This window comes from Condylura cristata, unplaced genomic scaffold (genome assembly GCF_000260355.1).
Source record: "Condylura cristata isolate star-nosed mole 26May11 unplaced genomic scaffold, ConCri1.0 scaffold00033, whole genome shotgun sequence".
Taxonomy (NCBI): Eukaryota; Metazoa; Chordata; class Mammalia; order Eulipotyphla; family Talpidae; genus Condylura; species Condylura cristata.
The window spans coordinates 8,357,747-8,381,369 of record NW_004567134.1 but is presented as its reverse complement, the minus strand read 5'-3'; the positions used below and the strand labels follow the sequence as shown (position 1 = coordinate 8,381,369).

At 38.7% G+C, this 23,623-nt stretch overlaps 1 protein-coding gene across 3 annotated transcripts in view; it reads right to left on the bottom strand.

Moving 5' to 3' along the window:
- TBC1D5 (TBC1 domain family, member 5) overlaps window positions 1-23,623 on the bottom strand; it is a 365,130-nt gene that overhangs the window by 158,369 nt on the left and 183,138 nt on the right. For all 3 annotated transcript variants that reach the window (XM_012732149.1, XM_004692291.2, XM_012732150.1), the window contains 4 exons: window positions 13,067-13,175; window positions 11,561-11,650; window positions 11,392-11,466; window positions 10,257-10,324 (listed from right to left, as the gene is read on the bottom strand). In XM_012732149.1, the coding sequence (XP_012587603.1) occupies window positions 10,257-10,324; window positions 11,392-11,466; window positions 11,561-11,650; window positions 13,067-13,175 (342 nt within the window). The remainder of the gene's footprint in view (window positions 1-10,256; window positions 10,325-11,391; window positions 11,467-11,560; window positions 11,651-13,066; window positions 13,176-23,623) is intronic.

The following is a 23,623-nucleotide window of genomic DNA, read 5'->3' as shown; positions in this document are numbered from 1 at the left end:
TATACTCTAACAAGAGACATGTATTGTTAGCTTATTTTCTTTCTGTGATACTGGCAACCATTGATGATCATCAGCTAGATTTAATTTATCAGTGGTCATAAAATAGTAAAACTTTAACTATCATTTTCTCTTACCTTTTTATTTGAAATCAGTATTTCGTTATCTCAAAGTGCAGATTGAACAAATTTTGAAAAATCTTGATTTCTGTTACATTTGTCATGGATACTTGTTGTGGATACTTGTTCTAGTATCTATGAATAAAACACTGCCACTGATTCTGTCACAAAGGTCATTTACCACAACCAGACTATTCTCTTTGCCTTCTGGATATCTTACCTTGTGATTGCAGAGTATAGGAGTAAATAAAGACATGAGGAGGGATGGAGGTCAACTAAATACGTACTTGTGAGTCCCAATATCCAGGTGCTCAGGTGACTGATGGGAATTAACTGAGAAACATCCCACAGGGCAATGGTGATTCACAACACAGACAGGCAATAAAGTAAAACCAGACAAATATCTAAGCTGTCTGTCATGAAGAATCCCTTAGACAATACAGAAACAAAAAAAGTATTTCCTAAGCAATAAAAGGGTTAAGAAAAGAGTAAAATGATAAAGGACTTTGCCACTGCATTTTTGTACATAATTAGGAGTATTAAGACAGACAAAGCATTGGGCCCAGATGAGTTACAGAAGATGTCAGTATTCAATAAGAAGCCCCAAGGGTGTGTTTGGGGGGGAAATAGACTGGTGAAAGTTATAATCATGAATAGGACAGAGAAGCACAAGAAGTTGAGAGAACAAAAACTCTATCATGCCCATACTTTGAAAACAGAATTTTGCCAGCATTAAAATGAGCTGATAGAAACTCCCTAACATACTATCAAACACTGAAATCACTTTAATACCATACTCCACTTGTTGTTTCATTAAAGAAAAGTTGAAAAGTCAAGCAAAAAACATACAGCATAACTGATGGAGCATGAAAGCAGACACACCAGATACTTTTCTTCATGTGCTTCCTGTTTTGGTTGAAGATTTCCCCACACTTCCTGTGCTGTAAATCTGCTTAGCTGTGGCCATGCAAGAGCGCACTCGCTGATGGGACGAGTGAACGTGGCTGTCCTACACAACCCAATCTTTCTCCCCCTCAGGAAGCCCCCAACCCATTTCGCTTTTGAGGTTTTGAAAGGTCAGGCAGAAGACCTGGGAGGTGCACGTGGAGGGTGGTACTTTTAAAATCTACCTGCACATTTTAAAACACACCTCTTTACTTTCTTGACTTGTTTGCAAAGCTGGATGTATTCCCTGGAGAATGAACATAAGGGGCTGCAAGGAAAGAGCCACACGGAGAGGAACCAACAGGCACTCGCCAGTCCTAGTCAAGCCTCTGGAAGACTGGAGAGCCACGTGCTACCAGAGTGCAATCTCCTGAGAGGCTCCCAGGCCACAGCCTAGCAGCTGAGCACCTCCCTAATCTTGATAGCCCAACTAGGAAATTATGCGTGATAATTGTTCCTGGTCACTAAATTTGGGTTGATTTATTGTTAATAGGTAATTTTGAAACATGAAACTAGGGTGTCGTCAAAAATAATCCTAAAATATATGATAAAAGTATCTCTGAGACCAAAGAAGAGGGACTTTGCCCAGACAATCAGAGAAAAACTAAGAATATAAAAGAGGCTGTTAGCGAAGACAGCCCATGAGGAGGCTGCCGGGTGGGTTTGAAAGAAAGTGAGGAAAACATTGTAAGAACGGAGAAAAGAGGATCCCTGTTAGGTAATGGCAACATAACTTCCTTGAGCTATATTGAAAATAGAAAATGTACCCAATAAAGTGGATGATCTAGTGATCCAGGCATGTTGAAGGTGTTTGCTGGTTACAACTCATTAGTCACAGAAGAATAAAAGAAGAAAAAGGCTAAAGGAAGAAAGGTTAGCATAAAGGTGTTAGGACGTGCTGGGTTTGAAAATAAACAATTTTCTAATTCTCAGCCTTTCTAGTCAGCAAATGATGACACTGCTCCTGGGAAAGGTGAAATCTAGGACACAAGGCCTAACAAAGAAATCAAGGCTGTGAAGGTTTAAATCCTTTGTTATGATCTCAAAAAGCACGAAAGCAGTGCTTCATAGAACCCTTCTGTCAGACAAGATGTCCCAGTGCCCTATAAAGATTTTAAAAGCCAAAGCCAGGGCCTCCCTGGTGGCCTAGGGGTAAAGACCCAGTGCTATCACTGCTGCAGCCTGAGTGCTAACCCCGGCCAGGGAGCTGACCCACCTGGGGCAGCAGACCTCTCCTGTGTCCCCGTTGCTCCCCTCAGCAGTGTATTTCAGTCATCCTGCCTGTTCTGCTCTCCACTCTGTCTCTGGTAAATCCTCTCACCCCCTGCACCTCTGGCCTACATCCTAGTTTTTCTACACAAAAATAAATAAATAAAATATAATAAAAAAGGCCTTTAGAGACTGCCTGCATATATTGCAGCAGTTGGAGGTCAAACTTCTACTAATCATTCTACCTGGTGCATAACAGCCTCTCACAACAAAGGGTTAACTGGTCCAAAAGGTGAATACTTCCATGACTGAGAAATTCTTGCACTAGGGCAGACACAATAACTATTTATTTAATTTCCTCCTCTTCTAAACAAGATTTGAGATAAGTGATTAGTGTCCTTAGCTCCTGTTTACTCAGACCGCTTCGCATATTTTATTATTCAATAAAATTTCCTTGAGCTGAGAAACTGTTAAGTCTAGGAGAACCAAGTTAATATAAAATATTATACAGTAGTGAAAAGACCTGGGTTTTCAGGTATTATTTAAATTCCAGCCATTAACAAGTTTTACCTTCTTAAGTCATTGTTTTCCTTCACAGCTTCAAATTTCCAGGTTTGCAGCACTGGTGACCGGTGCCCCGAAGTCTCCTCTGGGCACCAGTCACTGGGGAATACGAAGATACAAACCAGAAGGACTAGATACTCAAGAAAATCTAGGCGAGCATACAGGTCTTCCATAGATATTTTTAAAGAAAAGACACCAGAACATCTATCATTTATAAAAGAACACTACACTAGAGACTTTCGTCAGACACTCAACTTCTAGGAAAGAAGCTGATAGTAATTTCTTAAGTTGAATAAGTAACTATACCTATGAGTCTACACATAAACAAGTGAAAATTTAAAATTCAATGAACTCAAGAACTGGGGGCAAAGTGAAGAATGAGAAAGGCCAGTTCTGCTGTGCTAAATTTATTTTTACAGTTACTAAACACAAAAGTAACGTGCAGCTTCCTTAGGCCATAGTCAGAGGTGAAACACTGCTGTGGTGACAACGAGTGGACTTCAGCCCTAAAGTATTCCAGAAAGTTCCTGGCAGATCGGAATTTGAAGTGACCACACTGGTGAAAAGGTAAAGCTCAGAAGTTAGACTGATATAAGCTATCACAATGCGCATGGCTGGAACATGGCAGGTGAGGCTGGTGTTTCAGGAGATGACATCTGGCACCATCTAAGGAGGTTTCACCCGCGGCTGTTTCTAGTCCTCCAGTGCCTGAGTGACACAGCAAGCCTTATACCTCAGTGTATAAGAGAAAACAAACCAAAATTCTCTACCCACACCACAAAGGTAAAAAATTGGGAAAAATATATAGGTAAACAGCTATTGTACTTTAAGTGTAAGACTTGATCACAATCAGAAACACAGATTTTGCTATTTTTCAACAATGAAGAAAAACACTTAAAATGTCTCAAAGTTTTATACAAGAACCAAAGTGACTTCGCAATTCAAATCTACTTAAAAGTCCTGAAAAGGCTGTTAATGCTTCTGGGCGGGTTATGTCTAGTAGGAACACTACAGGGTAGTTTACTTCACCACCCACCCGATTTTATTTCATAATCTTCTCATAATTAATTGTTAAGCCACAATCATAAACAGTGCTATAAAATTTGACGTTTTTTAAAACAAAAAGAACCTCAAATGTGAAAACTCTGCCAGGCGGGGGCTGAGGTGCTCTCACTGTGCTGTTCCTGCCCTCTCTGCTCCCCCCCACCCCACACTCGGCCCACCACAGGAGCATCAGGGAGGTAAACACAGCCACTTACATGGGCGCTCGGTGCCAAACACCTGTATTCTCACACAAGTAAGGACGAACAATTAAGTTTTAAAGAGACCTATGCTGGAATAAATGCATGGCTTAAGAAACTGCATGCCGAAATGAAATAGAAATGGGGAACATCCACGTTAAAAATGGGAAGAGTACAGGAAAATGCTTGTTTCTAGATATACATGCAGCCTTAATCATCAAATATTTTGTTTTTACCTTAAATGTTGTCAAATGAGGAAGGACTACAGGCCATTTGACAGAAAATTATTTCTTGTGTTCCTGAAAATCTGTTTTTCCCTCTCTTTAATATTTAAGAAACACACACACAGGTTGCCGACAACTCTTAGAGAGCGGCTTGTGTTGTCGTTTTCACGTTCCCGGCTGTGAACAAGTGCATATGTGAGGGCTGGTCGTGCATGCACAAGCGTGTACTTCGCCTGCATTAAATAAAATCACAACACAACACCAAGTACATCCACTCATTCATGTGTGCCTGCAGTCCACCTCGAGGAGACTGCAAATATAAATACAAGCTGCTATTTTGGTGTGATCACACGAATATGGCAGCTTGTGTGATTTTTTTTCTTTAACATTTTAACACTGGGCAGATTGTCTGCATTAACACACCAAAATCAATTCTGCTCTGAAATTGCTTGTAAAATCTTCCTTCCCTGAGGAATTTGGTTTTTATTTAAGTAAACAGTAGGCTTGGGAGGAAAACTACGCATGAGATCCCCACACTTAGGACATCTTCACTCTATAAAGCTGACAGTGTCGGCCTGTCCACAGGAAGAGGAACTTTAAACAAGAAAAACTCCGTGTCAATACGTTACCCTTTGTAAAATCACCTTTGTGGTTTTAGTACAGAAAAAAATTTCTGGGTACCACAATTTCATGCTGCCTACAATATAAATTAACCATTAAATTTGTGATATAATTCAGATAAGATTTGCGCAAATGTAGAAAAGTTCACAGAGGTGTCTTAAAGACAGACGAAAGGAAATTAAAGCAAACACTTTGCATAGGCTACATCTGAAAGTTCATGATGAATCCCAAATTAAAGGCAGACATTCACATTACATACTATGCAAAATGTAACAATGGAATCATTTATATGGTGCTATCTGATAGAACTTTTTAGAATGATGAGAATGCCCTACATCTACAATGTCCCATGCAACAGTCAACAGCACAGTTGCCAAGTGGCAACTGTGAATGACATCTTAACTTTTAAACTTAATATACATTTAAATGGCAACAGTCCCTGGTGGGCACTACACAATATAGTTTTAAGAAGTTTAAGCAATTATTAGTGACCATAAAATATCAGATGACAAACTGAGGAGACAAAGTCACTTACACAATGTCTAGATTATTAGTTTCCTAAATGAGGAACTATTAAAAGGGGAAGCATTAAAGTGAAAAGGTTGCAACTTTAAAGATATAACCACATCATGGAGATTCAAATAGGATTCAATAGACTCATCAAGTGATGAATAGGCTGTCTGAAGTGCTAAGTAGCCCGATAGTAGCCAGAAACATAAAAGATACAAAATTGAAAGTGATGAGTAGCTTACTCAAAAAACGGTCAGATAAAATTTTATAGATGGCCAAAGTTACAATGATAAAAGTAAGTTCAAGAATTTTAATCATTAAATTCAAAAGGGTGAGTATGCATCAGGAGAGAGAAGAGACTATTTGGCAAGAGCTTATAAATAAGTTAATTTGCCATTGATATCATTGATCCTAGAAATATACTTTTCAAATAGACCAGACTTCTTTGGTGTCTAATATGGAAATGATTTTATTCTAATACAATATTTCCCCATCAATTAAAGTAATATGAATTTCCTTTGATGTTAGTCTTAAAAGCATGGCACAGTTGGTTAGAATGGACATTTCAAGCCCTGACTTAAAATGCTATAAATTGGAAGGCCCTTGACTTACCTTGTGATTATCAGTTTTTTTCAGCAATAAAAATGAGAACAGTAACAACCTCATTAGGCTGAGATAAGAAACAATTAATTGAAATGAATATAAAACCCTTTGAGGCAAAAAGGTTCACAGAGTGAAAGAATATTAAAATTAGTTGAAAGAGGAGATAATATTTAATACAGTGACACACTCAGCTCAAATTCAATAATCATGGTAACAACGCAGCTTAAGAAATGAAATTATCTTGTTTAAACTCAGTCTGGGAGGTTGATAACAGTATTTTTAAATTTTGAAGACAATGTTAGAGCTTGCTATTACTAAAATGGAACAACACTGATCATTAGTGATAAGATTCACAATCAATGATTAATTATTAAGCCACACATTGACGCTATACAGTGAGACAGAGACAAGATTAGATCCCTGCCCTCCAGGAGCTTATGATAAAGTTTGAAAGGTGAGATTTGGGCCAACACTGGAGCCTGATGCTCTAACACTAACTTATGGTGTCTATTGTGGTTCCAGTTATGCCGCACTGTGACAAACTTTTGGTTGCTTTCTGTATTGGGCTTTGGGCTTCTTAATAGTCCTTGCCATAATTATCTTGGCATCCACAGTGTCTGGAACCCTGATGAAATTAATATAAATTACTTAACCACTAGAAGATTATGCACTCTTGCACTGGGAGGTCTAAAAAATATAAGACCAAACAAAATTAAATAATATTACCTAAAGTTATTTAGAAAATTCTAATAGAACAAAGAATAGGCATATATCACTTCCAATTGTAAAAACTGGAAAATGTTTCATGAACAGAATTTCATGAAGAACTCAGGCCTTGAAGGATGACTCAGGAATCCAACAGGAAGTGGTGGGAAGAAACAGCATTCCAGTAGAGGAGAGTTCAAGTAATGCAGGCCATGGGACAGGGTGATCACAAAACCGGTTCAGGGAATAAAGCCAGAGCACTGGGGAGAAACTTCAGGTTTCTGGTTCTGCATAGGTGAAGCTGGGAAGTCACCAGTTCATCCTAAGAACCGATAAAAAGCTGAACAAAACCCAGCACTTCCTCTTGCATCCTTTCCCCCCTATTGGGAGGGGGTAGACAGGGACACAGGACACTAAGAGACCTTTAGGATCTTGAGGTGACAGTGTTGAATGAATCATTCAAAAAGTGAAAGACATACTGGATGTTTCCACTCATCTTAGGAATACAAATAACGACAAATGGAATCCAATCCAATTACACACAAATACTACAAAAAATTAAAAATTTGCTTGGCAAAAGTGAAGTTCATACCAAAGAACACTGCAGTGCACTTCTAACTGCTTTGATTACCTCCACCTCCACCCTGCTGCACAGGTATCAGAATTATCTTCTGAGATGTCACTCCCTGCTTGATGTCCTCTAACGGCTTCCCAACACAATGAGAACGAAAGACAAACTCTTCCCTGTGGTTTACAAGACAGCTTACCTGACATTTGCCCTGCCCTGGGATTTCTAAACCTAATGTCACTTGTCTCCCTTTTGCTCCTCTAAATACTGAGCTCATTTTTACTGAGGAGTTTTATACCAGCTGTTTCCTCTGCCTGCAATGATCTTCCCTGAGATCCTCACATGGTTGGCTCTATGTCATTTTTTGTATCTCAGTCAAGTATCATCTTCTCAGGGATGACTTTTCTGAATACTAGTTCTGAGGCAGCTGGCCATTTTTCTCATTAACCTATTACCCTGCCTTTTCTCTTCAGAGTAACTGTCACCCTCTACCATTCTCTTTACCTACACAGGTGTATACGCTCACAATCCACCTCCCATGCAACATCAAAACATACATCCTATGATAGCAGGACCTTGACTGCCTTATTCACCTTCTGCTCCCCAAGTGCAAAGAATAGGATGGGAATATAGAAGCCATTCAATAAATGCATGTCAAAACTTCTTATCAAAGATGCTAGTGAGTAAGAAATATTATAACACAGACTGGTGTTTACTTCTTTCTTTCATCCCCTATTGTTTTCTGAGCTGCTTCACAGACAGGATTGAAAATCATGGATTTTAAATCATAAAGTGCCTTATAAAAACACTGTATACCTAGCTGTAAAATTATTCAGCTATTCAGCTTTTATGATTAGGCAATTTGGGGCCTTTAAAGTAGGGATGACAGTCTTACTTTATAAGCTTTTTGTTGTTCTTATACAGAGACGGCATGAGACTTATTCTAAGACATGGAGGGAGGAACGGAAGAGGCTTCTTGGGAAGAGGTCCACAGCACTCCCGCCTATACTATGGGCCTCTGAGCTGCCTTCCTGCTCCTGGGTTTGCTAAATAAAAGTGTGCTAGAGGAGACAAATTACAAGCAGAAAAATAAAGCCGCATGATATATGATATATATACAATCATACGCACACTTTACAAGAAAAAATATATAAGAAATTTAACACCAAATAGTTAAGAGAACATAGATTTTAATACAAGAAAGCAAACTTTCTTACACAGCAAAGCAGAAATACCTGATCTAGGTAACCAAAATGATGAACAGATTGTCAATACCACTTCCTGCTTGGCTCACTACTGGAGTTTCTCCTCTTGTTACTCCTTAATGCTCTGGCTTGAGAGTGGCCTCTGCGTGTGACTGCCCAGAGCCATGGTGCCTTGCTTCCATTCGGTAACAGTGGGAGACTGACTTAAATGCTTGCCAGCCAGATCAAGTCAAAGCTGCCCATTTTTCTAAGATAACTGCCTAGACATTTTTTAAAAGGGTTACTTTATTACTTGATTAGCAATATATGCTGAGTGTTTGGCTTTTATGAGGTCTGTTTTGCTCCAGATTACTAATTGCTTAAGTGATTGATGAGGAACTCCGTTCATGCCTTTATTCAACAAGTATTTACAGAGTGCCTACCGTATACCAATACGGTGGCATTCACTTTCTGAAACTACCTAATTAGAAAGGATCGGGACTACCACCCAAGAGTATCTTCCTGCAATTTCTTACTCCTGGATTAACTGGTGGACTCAAGCTCATCAAACTGACCCTGTGCTTCCACATGCCAACCTGTTGCCAATGCCAGTTATTTATGGTTTTGATGTTTTGGGAACCCATGATTCCTCTGAATTACTTCCATTTTAAACTAGAAAACTGCATAGTTTTAAGATTTATTTATTTGTGCATACAAGAATTGCAGTATAGACCTGAGGTGTGGGGGGAAGGGTATGTGGGTGAAAGAGTCCACCTACTGTTAACGGCCACGCATCTCTGTTTGGTGTTCAAGTCCTGAAAAAAAGTGAATGTCTGAGAGCTAGAGGCCTTGACATGGCAATATGATCTAGCAAGAGAGAGGAAGAAAGGCAAAGCTATGAAGGGCTTGTAGGAAGGCACCAGAGATACTCATGACCTTTGATGCATCTATTTCATCCTAGAGTATAAAGATTAACAGTTGTATAACTCCTGATAGCTTAAAGCATAAACACACCTAACTTGTTATATACTCATGAATCTATTGTATAACAGTTCTGTAAAGTGGTTTCTATTAGCCATTTTTTAAAGAAAAGGTAACTGGCAGGAGAGATGTTCATTGAAAGTAATTTGACCAATATTACAAGCATATTTTAACTAGAAGTTAACCTGAGGCTCATCTCACACAAAATCTGTGTGCTTCTTATGTCCAGAAAGATGAGACTGAGTGTTAGGATATGGATATAAACTATATGTTAAGTGTGAAATACTCTTTCATGTGGCAAATACTAAATAGATTGAGATCAAAGGGTTTTTTTTTTTTCCAACTTAAATGTCTTGAAGAGAAATAGGAAGGTAAGTAAAATATTTATAATGTAAAAAAAATATGGTTAGAAAAGGATCCGATCCAAATGTATAAAGATATTAACCTTTCTTGCAATACTAATCTTATGATGACATAATATAACTTCAATAAGGAGCATATAATTCAAATAACTGTTGGAAAAACTTATTAAATATTATTTTAATATTAATGTTATTATAATTATTTTGAAAAAGGAACACAGAGATCTCAAAAATCTTAAAAATTTAAAAAATGCAAAATAATCATTATTTTCAAAATCTGGCCAAAGCAATAACTTTGATGTTAGCACAAACAGAATAGTATATGCAGGTAAGCCTCCTTTATGGTTTCTGTATTTTTGTAAATTATAAAATGGTCACACCAATTTGAATTACAGAGAGCAACTTGTAAATAGTTCCACATACGTTCTTTTGACATCTTGCTCAATCATTGATCGCAGTTCTTTATCTTGGAAGAATTTGTTCCAAAGACTCTGAAATAAGGAGAACACAGTCTATAAAATATTCTCACAGCTTTGCTTGACTTTTATAACCTCAAAGCAACAAATTAATTTAAATAACTGAATTTATTCTTCTACTGCTATCATTTCACATGGCAGAAAACCTCAGGTTGGAACTTTACCAAATCTAGCTCAATTTCAGAGGGGCTTCCTGTTTCAAAATCAATTTTTCTAGTGGTGTTACTGCAATTATTTAAAAATAATTTTCACTATCTATAGAAAGTCAATGATACTTTGCCATACACCTGTGACCGCACCTACGACAACAAAAGGTCCGCTTAGCTTAGAGTGGGACCAGCTGGCCCCACATGAAGCTGCCCTGAATTGCCAACACCCTAAAGAAATAAAGGTAGTAATTTCTACCAAGCTTTGATTTTTTTTTAAAAAAATACATTTTTAATATATTTTTTAAAATGTGAATTAAAGTTTTACAAAATACTTAATCTTTTAAGCTTTCTACCACAGAAAATAATAGCTGTATTTATCTGGAAACATAGTAACTAGGAAAAAATTGTGCTAGCATGAAATTGGAATTATACAGCAATTGCAGAAGATTCTATTCTACATTTCTACAATAGCAATCATTCCTAGTTTTCACTGGCATATGAGAGGCATTTGACCTGATCTTTTACCTGATTTTTAAAATCTTCTTTATAGACTCAAAAGAAATAGCTACATTTTTGCAGGGAAGTGATGTATTAAACAAACCCTTGTTTCTATCTTAAGTGGGGGCTTTCCACAGCCTCCCCAAGGCATCCTTAATAAAAACAATTCCATCCTTGTCTTGAAGCTCGTCCATATTGCCCTTAGTTCTTACAGATCCCTGGGACTAAAGTGGCATTCCACATAAACAGATCATAAAATTCCTACCACATAGGGTATATATAGCATGGAAGACTTTCCATTTGGTTTAGGTGTTATAGTACGTGGGGGTAAGAAAAAAAGTTGGTATGAAACAGTCTTGTGTTCATTCTGATACCCGTCCAAAGTACATTCTTGTGGATAAAAAATGTTGAAATATGAATAAAGGTGAATTTTACCCCTTCATCCTGTGAAAGGGGATTATTGATCATCAAATCTTGCTGGCCAACAACCTTCCGTGGGTTTGTGATGTTCTATTAAAAGAAAACACACACACACACTAAGATCAGAGGTTACTGGACTTAAAAACATCCCTAAAAAAAAAATCATAATTAAATAACAACTTACTATTTCTTTAATGTTGCTATACCAAGCTCTTAATTCTTTAATTCTGCTTATCCATTGAGTTTTATCTTGAGGAAGAACACAAAGAAATAGCTGTCAAGGAAAGAAAAATAGAAGCTTGTGAAAATCAGAAGCCAAATGTGAAACTGTACCAAACAGAATAACCTGAAAATTAAAGGAGAAATTCATATTTACGCTATTTTATCTTCACAGCATCAGTCCAATTCTCAATAAATTATACATGGGGATATTTGAGAAATACATAATTTGATTAATTCAAAAGGTGAACAAAGGCCCAAAAATAAGAACCCAAAAACTACACTATAACATCAACTTCCCGCCAGAATTACATTAAAAAATGAGTAAGAAAAATATAAAATGGGTTCAATTCCCATTTTATATTCTCATATAGATATATACAGTCCAATTGGTAATTTCAAGGCTAATATTTGTCTTAAAACAGTTAAAAGGACAGAGAGGAACAATTCAAGGACACAGCCTGAGAAGTGAAGTCATTCCCTTTATAACAGAAAATGTAATTTACAATTGGCAATCAACTTATGAAAATAACAAGCATTCTTAAAAAGACAAATTTGATTTAATTTAGTTTAATACAACATTAAAATAAATCTGGATTTGAGCTTATTTTTAGCAAATGAAGGGTACTAAAAGTTAAACAAGGAATGGGGGGGGTAGAGTACATAGATTCACATACAAATATTCTAGCAGCAGGTTCCTGTCTTTACTGCCTGCATCTCACAAAAGAAAAATGTATTTTAATTATTAAATCTAAATTATTAAATCTGAAACTGTCTAATATATCATGTGTTCTGTCTTTACTTGCTCAGATTCCTGAGACTCAATTGATGCAGATAAACCCTCAAAACTTTTGATGGAAGTAATTTTAAAAATGAGTCTAAACCTGAATTAATTCGCTGAGAGAACAAACAGGGACAAAATTTCCGGGCACCAAAAAGGTAACTGCAGATTCTTGCTGTAATTTTGGTCACCAAAGGCCCTTCTTCCCCCAAGGAGGCTGACCCAATTTCCTTCCATTTCTGTTTCTTCATGCCCTTTATTTCCTTTCTAGGAAAAGAAAATGAAACCCCATTTCCATTTGCAATTTGTGAAGAGAAAAGGAAGGATGACTAAATGATGGCACTTGATATAATAAAAACCTGCCAGCTAATCCCCCTCTGCTCCTTCCCAGCTTCAGGGATTTCTGCAAAAGCCTCAGGGGAGTGGAAAAATGTTGCTTGATTTCTGCACCAACAAATGAGATGAAGACAGTTTTTCAAATGACTCCTTCAGCATCACCGGTTATTCAGGACTGAGCTAGTTCGACCTTTCTAGGAAACATCCTTTGAAAGATAAACATGGATGGCCAAAAATCTGAGAGTGAAGTGTCCTGGAAAATGCAGTGATCCCTGCACGGGTAATCTTCCAGGGCATCAGGTAATGTGTTGATATACTGCAAGCACAAACTGTAAATAAATATTTTCTTCTTACCTTCCAGCAAATGCTGCGGAACCTGCTGCTTCTCAGCTGCCCATTAATCCCCTTCTGCTTTATTGTTGCCAAGTAATTGTTGTTTACAAAGAGTTCTTCCCATTCTTTCCTACAAGCAAGAAACCAAAGCATGGGATCCTTTTGTTAAAATTCTTCTGCTTGGAGAGAAGTGCTACAGGAAATTAATTTTAAAGAAGTCTAAGAAACGCAACTTTTAAAACATATATATTTAGTTGTGTACTGTTTCTCAATGCATGGCTGTCTTTTTGGACAGAGTTCTTCTGTAGATTTTATGAATATGTAGATCGCTATAATTCTGCCAGCTACTGAAATTCATAATGTCTATGGAGGCTATTCCATTTCCTCTAAAATGTTGGTAGTGCCGTTCAGTGAATAAACAAGAAAAAAATGAATATTAATATGAGTAAAGGACTGTTTTCACCATTGACATAGATACACCTGCTTCAATAAATACAAAACAAAAGTGTACTGGTGATTATATTGGCTTTGCACATTTATTATCTGTTTAAATGAACCCATTTCTCTTTAATGTCAAGTCGGGCAGTTAAATATAATAGAAGACTACTTTCTTTAACTTTTAGTGCTATTTACTATTGAAATCTCTACAACTTCTTTCCACATGATCAGTTTTAAAATTTTAACAGGTGCAGGCAAATTTGAAAAAAGCATCAAAAAATTAAAAAGCTTCACTGTAAAAACTGTTAAAGGCAAGCTTGAGTACCTTGCAGTACCTATGGCTGAGCAGATAAACAACTGAAATATGCCTCCCAGGCACGCAGACACCAGGGGCCTAACACCTGTGCCTCATTAATATACAAGTAAATCTGCTCTACTGGGAAACAATTGGAAATTAATTGTCCCAAACCATTTACTGAGTTTGAATAAAGGAAATAGACCTATATTCACTGTATCTTCTACCAAACTAAATGTCAAAAATCATTTGTCAATAGTTAAGGGCTACTGAGCGCAGTTTTATGAAATTCAGACTTCATCCCATGGCGCCTAGACTAAATGCACACCAGCGGAGCCGCCCCGTGGTCTCTACAAGGAGGGGCTGCTTCGAGAAAGCCCTGGACCTCGGCTAACGTGCTCTCCCCACATGCAGATGTCCAATCGTTGCGGCCCAAACCCCAGGACGTGAGGCTTTAGGAGAGCAGCAACGTGACCAAGTGGACGCCTACAAACTCAAAACCTGACTCCAGGCGCGCCGCGCCTTTTCCAGAGTGTCCCTGAAGAGTGGCCAGATGTAATGGCATTTCCCTACTGCCCCAGACAGGGCAGCCGCCAGCCACCTCCCCTCCCACCAACAGTGGTTCCCAACCCGCCAAGTCTCTGGCCAGTAGGAACTTGTGGCTAAATACGTGGAAGAGGACACATCTCCACGCACCCTATCGCACCCTGTTGAGACGCCACCAGTCCACGAAAACGTCCTATTCTCGCCAATTTATTCATAAGAGGAAATACGATTTCATTTTGATTTAAAATTTGATTTGTATTATTAGTAAGAAACTGAGATTTCTTCTTTTTAAATACTTCCTTCTTGGTCTTCGCCTACTTAAAGCAACCCAGGATCGGGGTTATGAGCATGGACGCTGGAGCCATGACCCTGGGGTGAAAAGGGCCACCAGCCACCCACAGCTGTGTGAGCACCCACGTCTCTGTCTCCTCACCTGGTAAATGGAATGAAAACACTAGCATGTCTCTGAAAAAAATTATGAGGATTAAAATACTGCATTGGGCCCCAGGAGGGTGCCCAGCATGTTATAATATTTAAAAAATTAGTATTATTAATAATGAATGTGGCTTTTATATTAGTGTACTTAATTTTTCAGAGCTGTGCCTGCCATATATATTTTTTAGCCTAATTATCTTGATTTTCAACACACTGAAAATTTTAAATTTGTATAGTTTAAACCAAACATTTTCTGTTGATGTTCTTTTCATGCTGCAGTAATTCTTAATCACCCATGTTCAAAGAAATACTTACAGAAATCTTATTTATCACTTTGGTCCATTTGTATTAACTATAATATTTTAGATCTTTCCCCACATCCCAACAATTTTCACATACACTGAACTGTATGTCATTCTTTTCAATTTCCTGTTTATAGCTTGAAGCAGTATTAGGAAGGTGAGATGAGCTCAGCAAGGACGCCACAGGAACACCAAAACAGCCCACACCTCCAAAACCACTCAGGGTAATGTGAGAGCTATGATCTGGGAGGAAAAGTGCAAGTATATTCTGCATACAACAGGGATCCTGATTGGTGAAAGACCAGGCAGTTCCAGAGCTATCCAGGAAAGAAAGGGAAGCTGCTCCCAAACCAGCTGCTATTTGCAGGACCAAGACAGCAGGCAAGTCCACACAGCTGGTGGCCAGATTCACTGCCACCTTCAAGTTCAGCTGTCTTACAAGGTCAAGTTACACGTTACTTAGGTAAGGAGTGATAATTGTTAGGTTAAATAGGCGCCTGGACCTTGATTACAGTGTTGCTAGAGAATAAAGGAGACTGAGGTACATGAAATGGAAACATTATCCTTGGAATTTACAATCAATTACATTTATTCCTAGGTACTTATAGTTCCAGCTGAGGAATGAGATCTGGACCTAGGAAGCCCTCTGGCGACAGAGGGCACAGCGATGCCAAGCTGCTCCACTGTCTTCTCTCCTATGGAACAGGACTTCAGTAGCAAGCTGGCACGGAGCAAACCTAACAAACACTTGAGTGTCTACTATGTGCTTAGCACTCAGTTTTTTTTAAAGTATATAGTTAAGGGAGTTGACAGAGAATGTGTAAACCAATAACAATATGGTTAAAGCAAAACACTATATGTAGAATAAAGGAGGGAGAAATAGTTTTATATGCCAAATTTAAACTCACTATAGAAAGTAATAAATAGAGGCCCTGCCTGGTGGTGCAACTGGTTAAAGCACAACACTATGAAGCTCTCCGCAGCCACTGCAGCAGGAGTTCGATCCTCGGCCAGGGACGTGACCGGCAGGGCGCAGCAGACCTTTCCTGACGCACCCGCTGCTCCCCTCAGCAGTGTACTTCATCAGTCGGCTTGTTCTGCTCCTGGTATGTCTCTGGTGAACCCTCTCACCATCCCCCACACCTCCGGCCTGTACCCCAGTTTTTATATGCATAAGTAAAACTTAAAAAAAAAGAAAATAATAAATAGTAGCACCACAGGCACTGATATGTTCTACCTAAGGGACAAACTGTCAGAGTTTCACCTAGAGGGCAAAAAGCTTGAAAAGTTGAGCCCTTCAAGGGGGAACGGGACCAAAATGAGAGCTTTTTATGATCACAGGTGGACTATTTACTGCTGGATTCAAGTGAAGAAATGGGAAAGAACAGGGTTTTGAGAAGTCAATGGCGGAACTTTTCAGTTTAATTAACAGATACAAAGGCAGCAGGCTTGTTAAACTGTCCCAGACACAGGGTGCACATGTAGACCTCTATAGGGAGGAAGCCCTGTCCGCAGGAAAGGGCGACAGCAGAGCAGCTGCCCTCTGCTGCTAACCTCCTCCTCAGCTCGAGACGTCAATCCATAAGTGGAACTGTAAGTGGAACGAATAAGTTTCAATGAGACACACAGTGCCTATATAGCAAAATCTGGCAACGATGCTCTTAAAATACTTTAGGAGTCAATTTATGTTATGTAATATTTTGAATAAATCACTTCTCACCCTAAAACAACCCTGTTGGCTGTTTCTACATTATCAATGATGAAACCAAGACTCTGAAAAAGAAGTTGTCAGGGGGAAAAAGAAATGAGAATTAGGGAAAGCATCTCCCTGGAGTAACAGGGAAAAGCACACTTCAGGGAAACCTGACACTCCAGACATCTAAGGACTAAATGCACTTTGGTAACAAGGTGAGGTAGAAATGTGCCCCTGAATTTTCTTCCTTGGATTTACATCACTCACATCCAAGGGGCAGACATAAGCTTCCACCAGTTAGACTGAGAAGGTCAGTCAACAGCAGCTGTGGGTGGTTAAGAATCTGGTGCATTTAGGTGTGCAACAGCGACTGGGCCCTAGACTGTAAGGACTCTTGGCAAAGCACTAGTGCCATCTACTGGCAACTACTCTGCTTTGCAGGCACTGGGTCCCTGAAAACAAAACCTGCACTTAAGCAGGGACAGGCAGATGGGGGTTGGGCTCTTGTGTCAGGCTGATACTTATGGAGTCCTACTGGTGTTTTGGAAGCATTGGGTCAAGAAGGATGCTAAACCTACCTCTGTGCGCCACAGGAAACACTGATCAATTAAAAAGACGGATCCTGGGCAATGCAATGGCTTGTTTCTAAGTAAATAAAATACGAACATTTGCATCAGGAAGTGATGATTTCCCTCTAAGAAGACCTGTTTAGGTGGCTTAGCCTCCTGCAATGGTTTTTTTGCCGTGGAAATCATTGAGAATGTGCAGTGAATAAATATAGATGATTCCAATTTCTGATTGAGACTTAAGCATATAAAATTAAAACAAGACTAGTTACCAGCTTCTACATTTAATTGTAAAAGTACTTTTGCAATGTAAATAAAGAATAAGTGACAGAATTGTATGGCAATTCTGGACTAGAACATTTCTGAATCATTGACCCAAATGATTGATACACTAAAGAAAATACTTGTTTCCATGTATTATTTGGACCTAATTTAAGAAGCCCAAACAATTACAGTAAGGGCAAAGAGTTCCGAGACTCCAGGCTAGTACCTTAGGCTCTCCAATGCTTGGTTAAGCAGAGCTATTTGACTTCTACTGATAAGGAATCCTGCAGAGTACAGAGAAGGGTTATCACCTTTGGAAGTTGGGCCAGTGATCAAGTGTGGGCGAGGGCAGAAGAGGGAGGGGACAGGCTTCTGCTGTGTCAGTAAGGGCAGTGTGGGGAGGGGCTCTTGAGATGATCTGTAGTTTGCCAGGCTGGCCAGTTACCAAGATCATCTGGCTTTTGAGATTTGACTAGAGTGAGAGCAGAACTAAAGGGAAGAGCAGGATGAAGGTGATCTTGAAGCTGGGTGAGATGGGGTTAGGTGGGTAGGATATTTGAAGGTGAGGAATCACGGAATAGGAAAACTGAACTCAATGCAAAAGGTTTATACAATTTTATAGTCCTAAAGTATATACCGATATTTGACAGTCATTTTAATTACGATATTTGCTTTACCAAATGCAAAGCAAAAGTAAACAATAAAATTTAATGTTTCTAATCTGTCAGAAATTTATTTATTTATTTTTAAAGATTTATTTATTTATACATACAAGAACTGGACTACAGGCCAGAGGTGTAGGGGGCGGGGTGAGAGGACTCACCAGAGATAGAGTGGGGAGCAGAACAGGTAGACAGACTGAAATGCACTGCTGTGGGGAGCAGCGGGCAGGTCAGGAAAAGTCTGCCACACCATATGGGCCACCTCCCTGGCCAGGAATCGAACTCTTAACTACAGTGCTGCAGATAGCCTCATAGCACTGCTCTTTAATCCACTGTGCAACACAGGGAGGGCCCTGTGTCAGAAATTTATTCACGAAAATTTCAATTAATGAAAAGTCTGTACCATAATTCCAATATTCCACACAAGGGTATGCACCTTATACCATTTTAAAGGCACACTTAAAAAATATTATTCAAATAGAACAAGGAGCATGTAGCTCAAAAATCATTGGAAACATGAGCAGTGTAAATTAGGTATGTCAGCATCAGACTGTAAAGTGTGGCTCCAGATATGGGTAAGCTACAACATTAGGACTGCAGGTGCCAAGATCAACCAGATAAACACTGATGTTATCTATAATTACCTCATTTTTAGCTTAAATCACAGGTAATGAGGGAACTCAGAGACTCTAAAAGGCAATTAGAAACTGTACTGGCTTTTTTTGCTTCCTGTATCAGGAATTTTTAAAAACTTACTTTCATTTAAAGCTTTTTCCCCCCTTCATAGTGAAACATCAGGGCATACCTCTTATACATATATAAATAAATATAAAAACAGAACGCACAATTACTGACAAGCTTAAAATGGTTTGCTTCATATGTGAACTATGTCCTTGGGTGATGAGCCTCTGTTGAAAACAGAAAGTAACAAGTAATTTATATGGGGGGATTGTTAAAATTAATTTAGGATGATGTTTGGATTCAGGTTTGGACTTAGCTTTGGATTGAGAAATCTTTGCACTTCTACCTCAAAATCCACAAAGGCACAAGGAACTGAGAGAGCAAAAGGTTTGGATTGTCAAATATTCTCCTTAAAAAAACAAAAAAACAAAATAAACAAAAAAAACCCCCTGTATTATTTTCATCAAAATATAGGGTTTATGAGCTTCTAAATTCAGGAGCCTACTAAAATAGATAAATTCAACAAACACTTTAGAGAAGGAATCAGAAAGCAGCGTCAGAAGGTTCTCATATAAAACAAAGGTCATTATATTACTAAAGAGATCAGGAGCATTTAAAAAAGAGGTGAGAAAGATCTCAGACCAGACAATCTCTATGCAGCTGTTTGAAATTCTGTTTTCATAGTCCATTTATACATTTAATAAATGAAGACACACTGCCTCTGGAGACACTGGCCCACAGATTTGCCCAGCACCCCCCATCTAGCCACCTTATCTTTTGTGAGCGCTGGCACGGCCCTAACATCCTCTTACATGGTAAAGAATTTGCCGCACCATCTCTAAAGTAAGCAATATTGTAATGCCAGGAGAACTGAGAACACATTATTTTGGAGTAACATAGAGACAGGCATTTATTAAAAGGAAAATCCAATGCCCTAATTAAAAGTCAATTCTATCTTGTTAAAGCATGTTGACTTAGAGGGCATCACTCACACAGAAATACATGTATGCTGAAATAAGTACTTCCTCTTCAAAAAAGGAGTATTTTCCTCTCTCTCTCTCTTTTTTTTTTAATAAGGCAAAGCTGATAGCTCTATTAAAGGTTAAACAATGCAAGTGGTTAAATAATCGAGGTAATTCCACAAAAGACTTCACACAGCAAATAATTCTGAATGAATAGGCGGTACTAATAAGAACAATTAGATCTATGTTTTTGGCCTCGCTCTCAGTGACTCTCCTGGCTATCCTTTATCTCTACCATCTCTCTCTTGGCCCCTCACTTCCTCCTACCTTTCTTTTCTGCTAAACACACATAAATGTTAGGAAAGCAAAGTTTTAGTGATAAATTAGTGATGTATCTCTTTTAACAAAAATAATCAATGCTGGGGCCCTGCCTGGTGGCGCAGTGGGTTAAAACACTGCACTGTGAAGCTAAAGCCACTTCCGCATGAGTGGAATTCCCGCCTGCCCCGGAGGTGACCCCGTGGCGAGGCAGACCTCTCCTGACCTGCCCGCTGCTCCCCTCAGCAGTGTACTTCGTAGATCTGCCTGTTCTGTTCCCCACTCTGTCTCTGGTGAAGCCTCTCACTGCCTCTGAGCCTCTGACCTGTACCCCAGTTCTGTACGCACAAATAAATAAATCTTTTAAAAAATAATAATAATCAATGCTGGAAATGACTCGATCTAAGGTTGGGCTCACAAAATATAATATCCCCAGCCAATGGCCACTAAAAATTGCACTCATTTGAAAAGAAAATTGAAAAGAAAAATTCATTAACTAAGAAATGGCATGCTTGCGTATCCCACTGAAACAAACGAAGAAAAGCCCATGTAAGCCCTAGAAGGGAGTTTCCCCCCTAAATACAAGGGTATTGAAAACACAGCTAGGACTCAAACATTTCTTCTCTCCAGATGGGGCTTACTATGGCTCCTGCATCAGCCACCACCACACCACTCTGCTTTTGGTGGTGTTTCATGGGTTGCCTGGGCATGTTTCACATGACAATCTGTCAGGCGATCGGCTACCACTTGCATAATGATTATACACTTGTTTTTCAAAATCTTCAATCTGCACACCTCTGTCACTTACTCAGCTTAGTTGTCTTTTTTTTCCTCAATAAACACAACAAATTAGACTAAACTGTCATCCATTCTAGCCAAATTCAACATCATAAACTGTCATATTCTTTTTTAAAATAAATCAATAAGTAAATAAAAAGAGAAGGTAAGAGGAAATGATATGATCTGGACCAATATACCATAATGAACAAATCTCTAATTATATTACAGTTGATGAGACTCTCAGAAATTTGACCCTAACTAATTGGTAGTTACTGTATATCCAACGAAAAGGGTTAAAGGTAAATCTTGTCTCAGTGCCTGTTGTTGGGGGTGGGGGCGAAAATGAAGGGTTCAGGAGCCGGAAGACCTGAGTCTTGTTCTGTGCGCACAAATAAATAAATCTTTAAAAAAAAATAATCAATGCTGGAAATGACTTGATCTAAGGTTGGGCTCACAAAATGTAATATCCCCAGCCAATGGCCATTCCCCCAAACTTGAGAACATGAGTGGAACGAGCACTTCCACTGCTGATTTTTTTAAATTGCTGTGCATCTACAGGGGCGATGGGCCATATTCTTATGATCCCGCTCACATTAAATTAAATCTCATAGGAAGTCCTGTCTCAGGCAGTATTCGCCACTGCTTGAAAATTCATCTACTGCAAAAGATACCAAATCTCGTTCCGATTTTATGCAAAGTCTTTTTCTTATTGTTACTTGCTAGTCTATTAGCCATACATTCAGTCATTCATATATTCCCCAATGGATGTCACAAAATTTAATTATATGATCACACATATCTCTACACGAACCAGAGATATTTCCATAAAGCTGTCACACAGAATACTACCATAAAAGTGAAAATTAGCACAAAAATAAAATGCACATCTTTCTAGACTTGTTAACAATATTATGATTAGAAATGGGACCTAGAAGTGTAGCAGCAGAAAAGTGGGATCCTTCTCTAGTGCCCAGCGGCTGCCCAGGTGCAGTGGAAGAAACAGGGATGCGAGAAATGCTTAAAATGTGAGATGGACTGCTCTAGATGAATCGAGTCTACACTCCCCCTCTGAAATCTCTCATGTGGAAAAAAGCCTCAGTTGATCTACATTGTCAGAATAGGAGAGAATCAGGCTCTGGTGGTGGTCCTGTAGCAGCTAAGTGGAGAGGCAAGGAAACTAAGGTGTTATCTTGCAGACTGTAAATTTATTAGCATTGATTACAAAATCCAAATAATGAGAGGTCTGCGCCTGGCTTAAAGACAATGGAGCTCCGCTACTCAGGAGGACGAAGATCTTCAAGAACATTAAACCACTAGAATAAGAATTAAGAAACAGTGTTTAATCATTAGCTTGCAAAAGTGGTGAGAGATTTAGGCTCATCAGTGAATTACTTTCCTAATCTGAACAAGTAACTTGAAACACAATTTTTGAAACTCCTTGAAAATATGTCAACTAGACTAAACAAATTCGCTATCTACTTTAGAATGTTGCAGCTATAATCATGGAATGAAACTGAGTCCATATGTTCAGATGATACTAGAGCATCTTTTAAGTTTCAAATACTCTCTTATTATCAGGTTAATTTTTATTCCATAGCACTTTATTGATTTTTGTCATATTCTAGGTACCTAGTTTTCATTCTCAATGGTATCATCTATTTCATCAAATATTGTGCAATTTAGAGATTCACATTTTCAACTCCTAGCCAATTTTTTAATCACTGCTTCAATATCAAACACCTATGACACATGAAAACCTAACATTTTAATACTGCCAAAATAGCAATCCATGCAAAGTAACAAAGAGAGAGAGATAACTGTAAATACCCATGTTGTGTGGGTCACTTAAGCTCTCTTTACAGAAGGCCATAGTTTTCTCACGGATATTTCAGGCCAATCAAATCTACCCATTCTAACAGTGCCAAAACACCCCAAAGAATGGATTACTAGAGACTTTACAATGCCATTTATCTATTTCTACAGTTCATATCAGAAAACTCCTGCCCCACTCAAACACCTAATAAACCTACCATCCTCAGCCAGCAGCCACACATTCATTTTAACTACTCCACCTCATCTTCCCCTAGTTCTTGAGAAAATACCTTAATTTTACACCAGTCACCATTTCTGTTAGTCGCTTCAACACTAATCTCTCCTGTGAAATCATGAGTGTACCAAAGGGAGGGTCTGGGCTGTATTCCTCTGGGGTTTGGAGACTTAGTGCACTGCTTTGTCTGCAATGAATGTACAATAAAGATCTGCAGAATGACTGAAGAGATGTATGCTCTTTGGAACCAAGCAAACAAAAAGATATAAACAAATGTCAGAGAAGCATTTGCAAAAGCTCTGGGTTAAAAACCAAACCAAACCAAAACCAGAATTACTAACCACTGTCACTTTCCCTCCAAAAGCAAAATAACTGGATATGGAAAATAGTCAAATATTGAAAATTAGTCTCATATTAAGTCAATGAAAAATTCTCCCTTCGGGGTGCAACTGGTTAATGCACAACACTATAAAGCTACAACAGCCATTGCTGTACCAGGTGACCCACATGGTACAGCAGACTGCTCCTGTCTCACCTGCTACTTCCCTCAGCAGTGGATTTCAGTAGATCTGCCTGTTCTGCTCCCTAC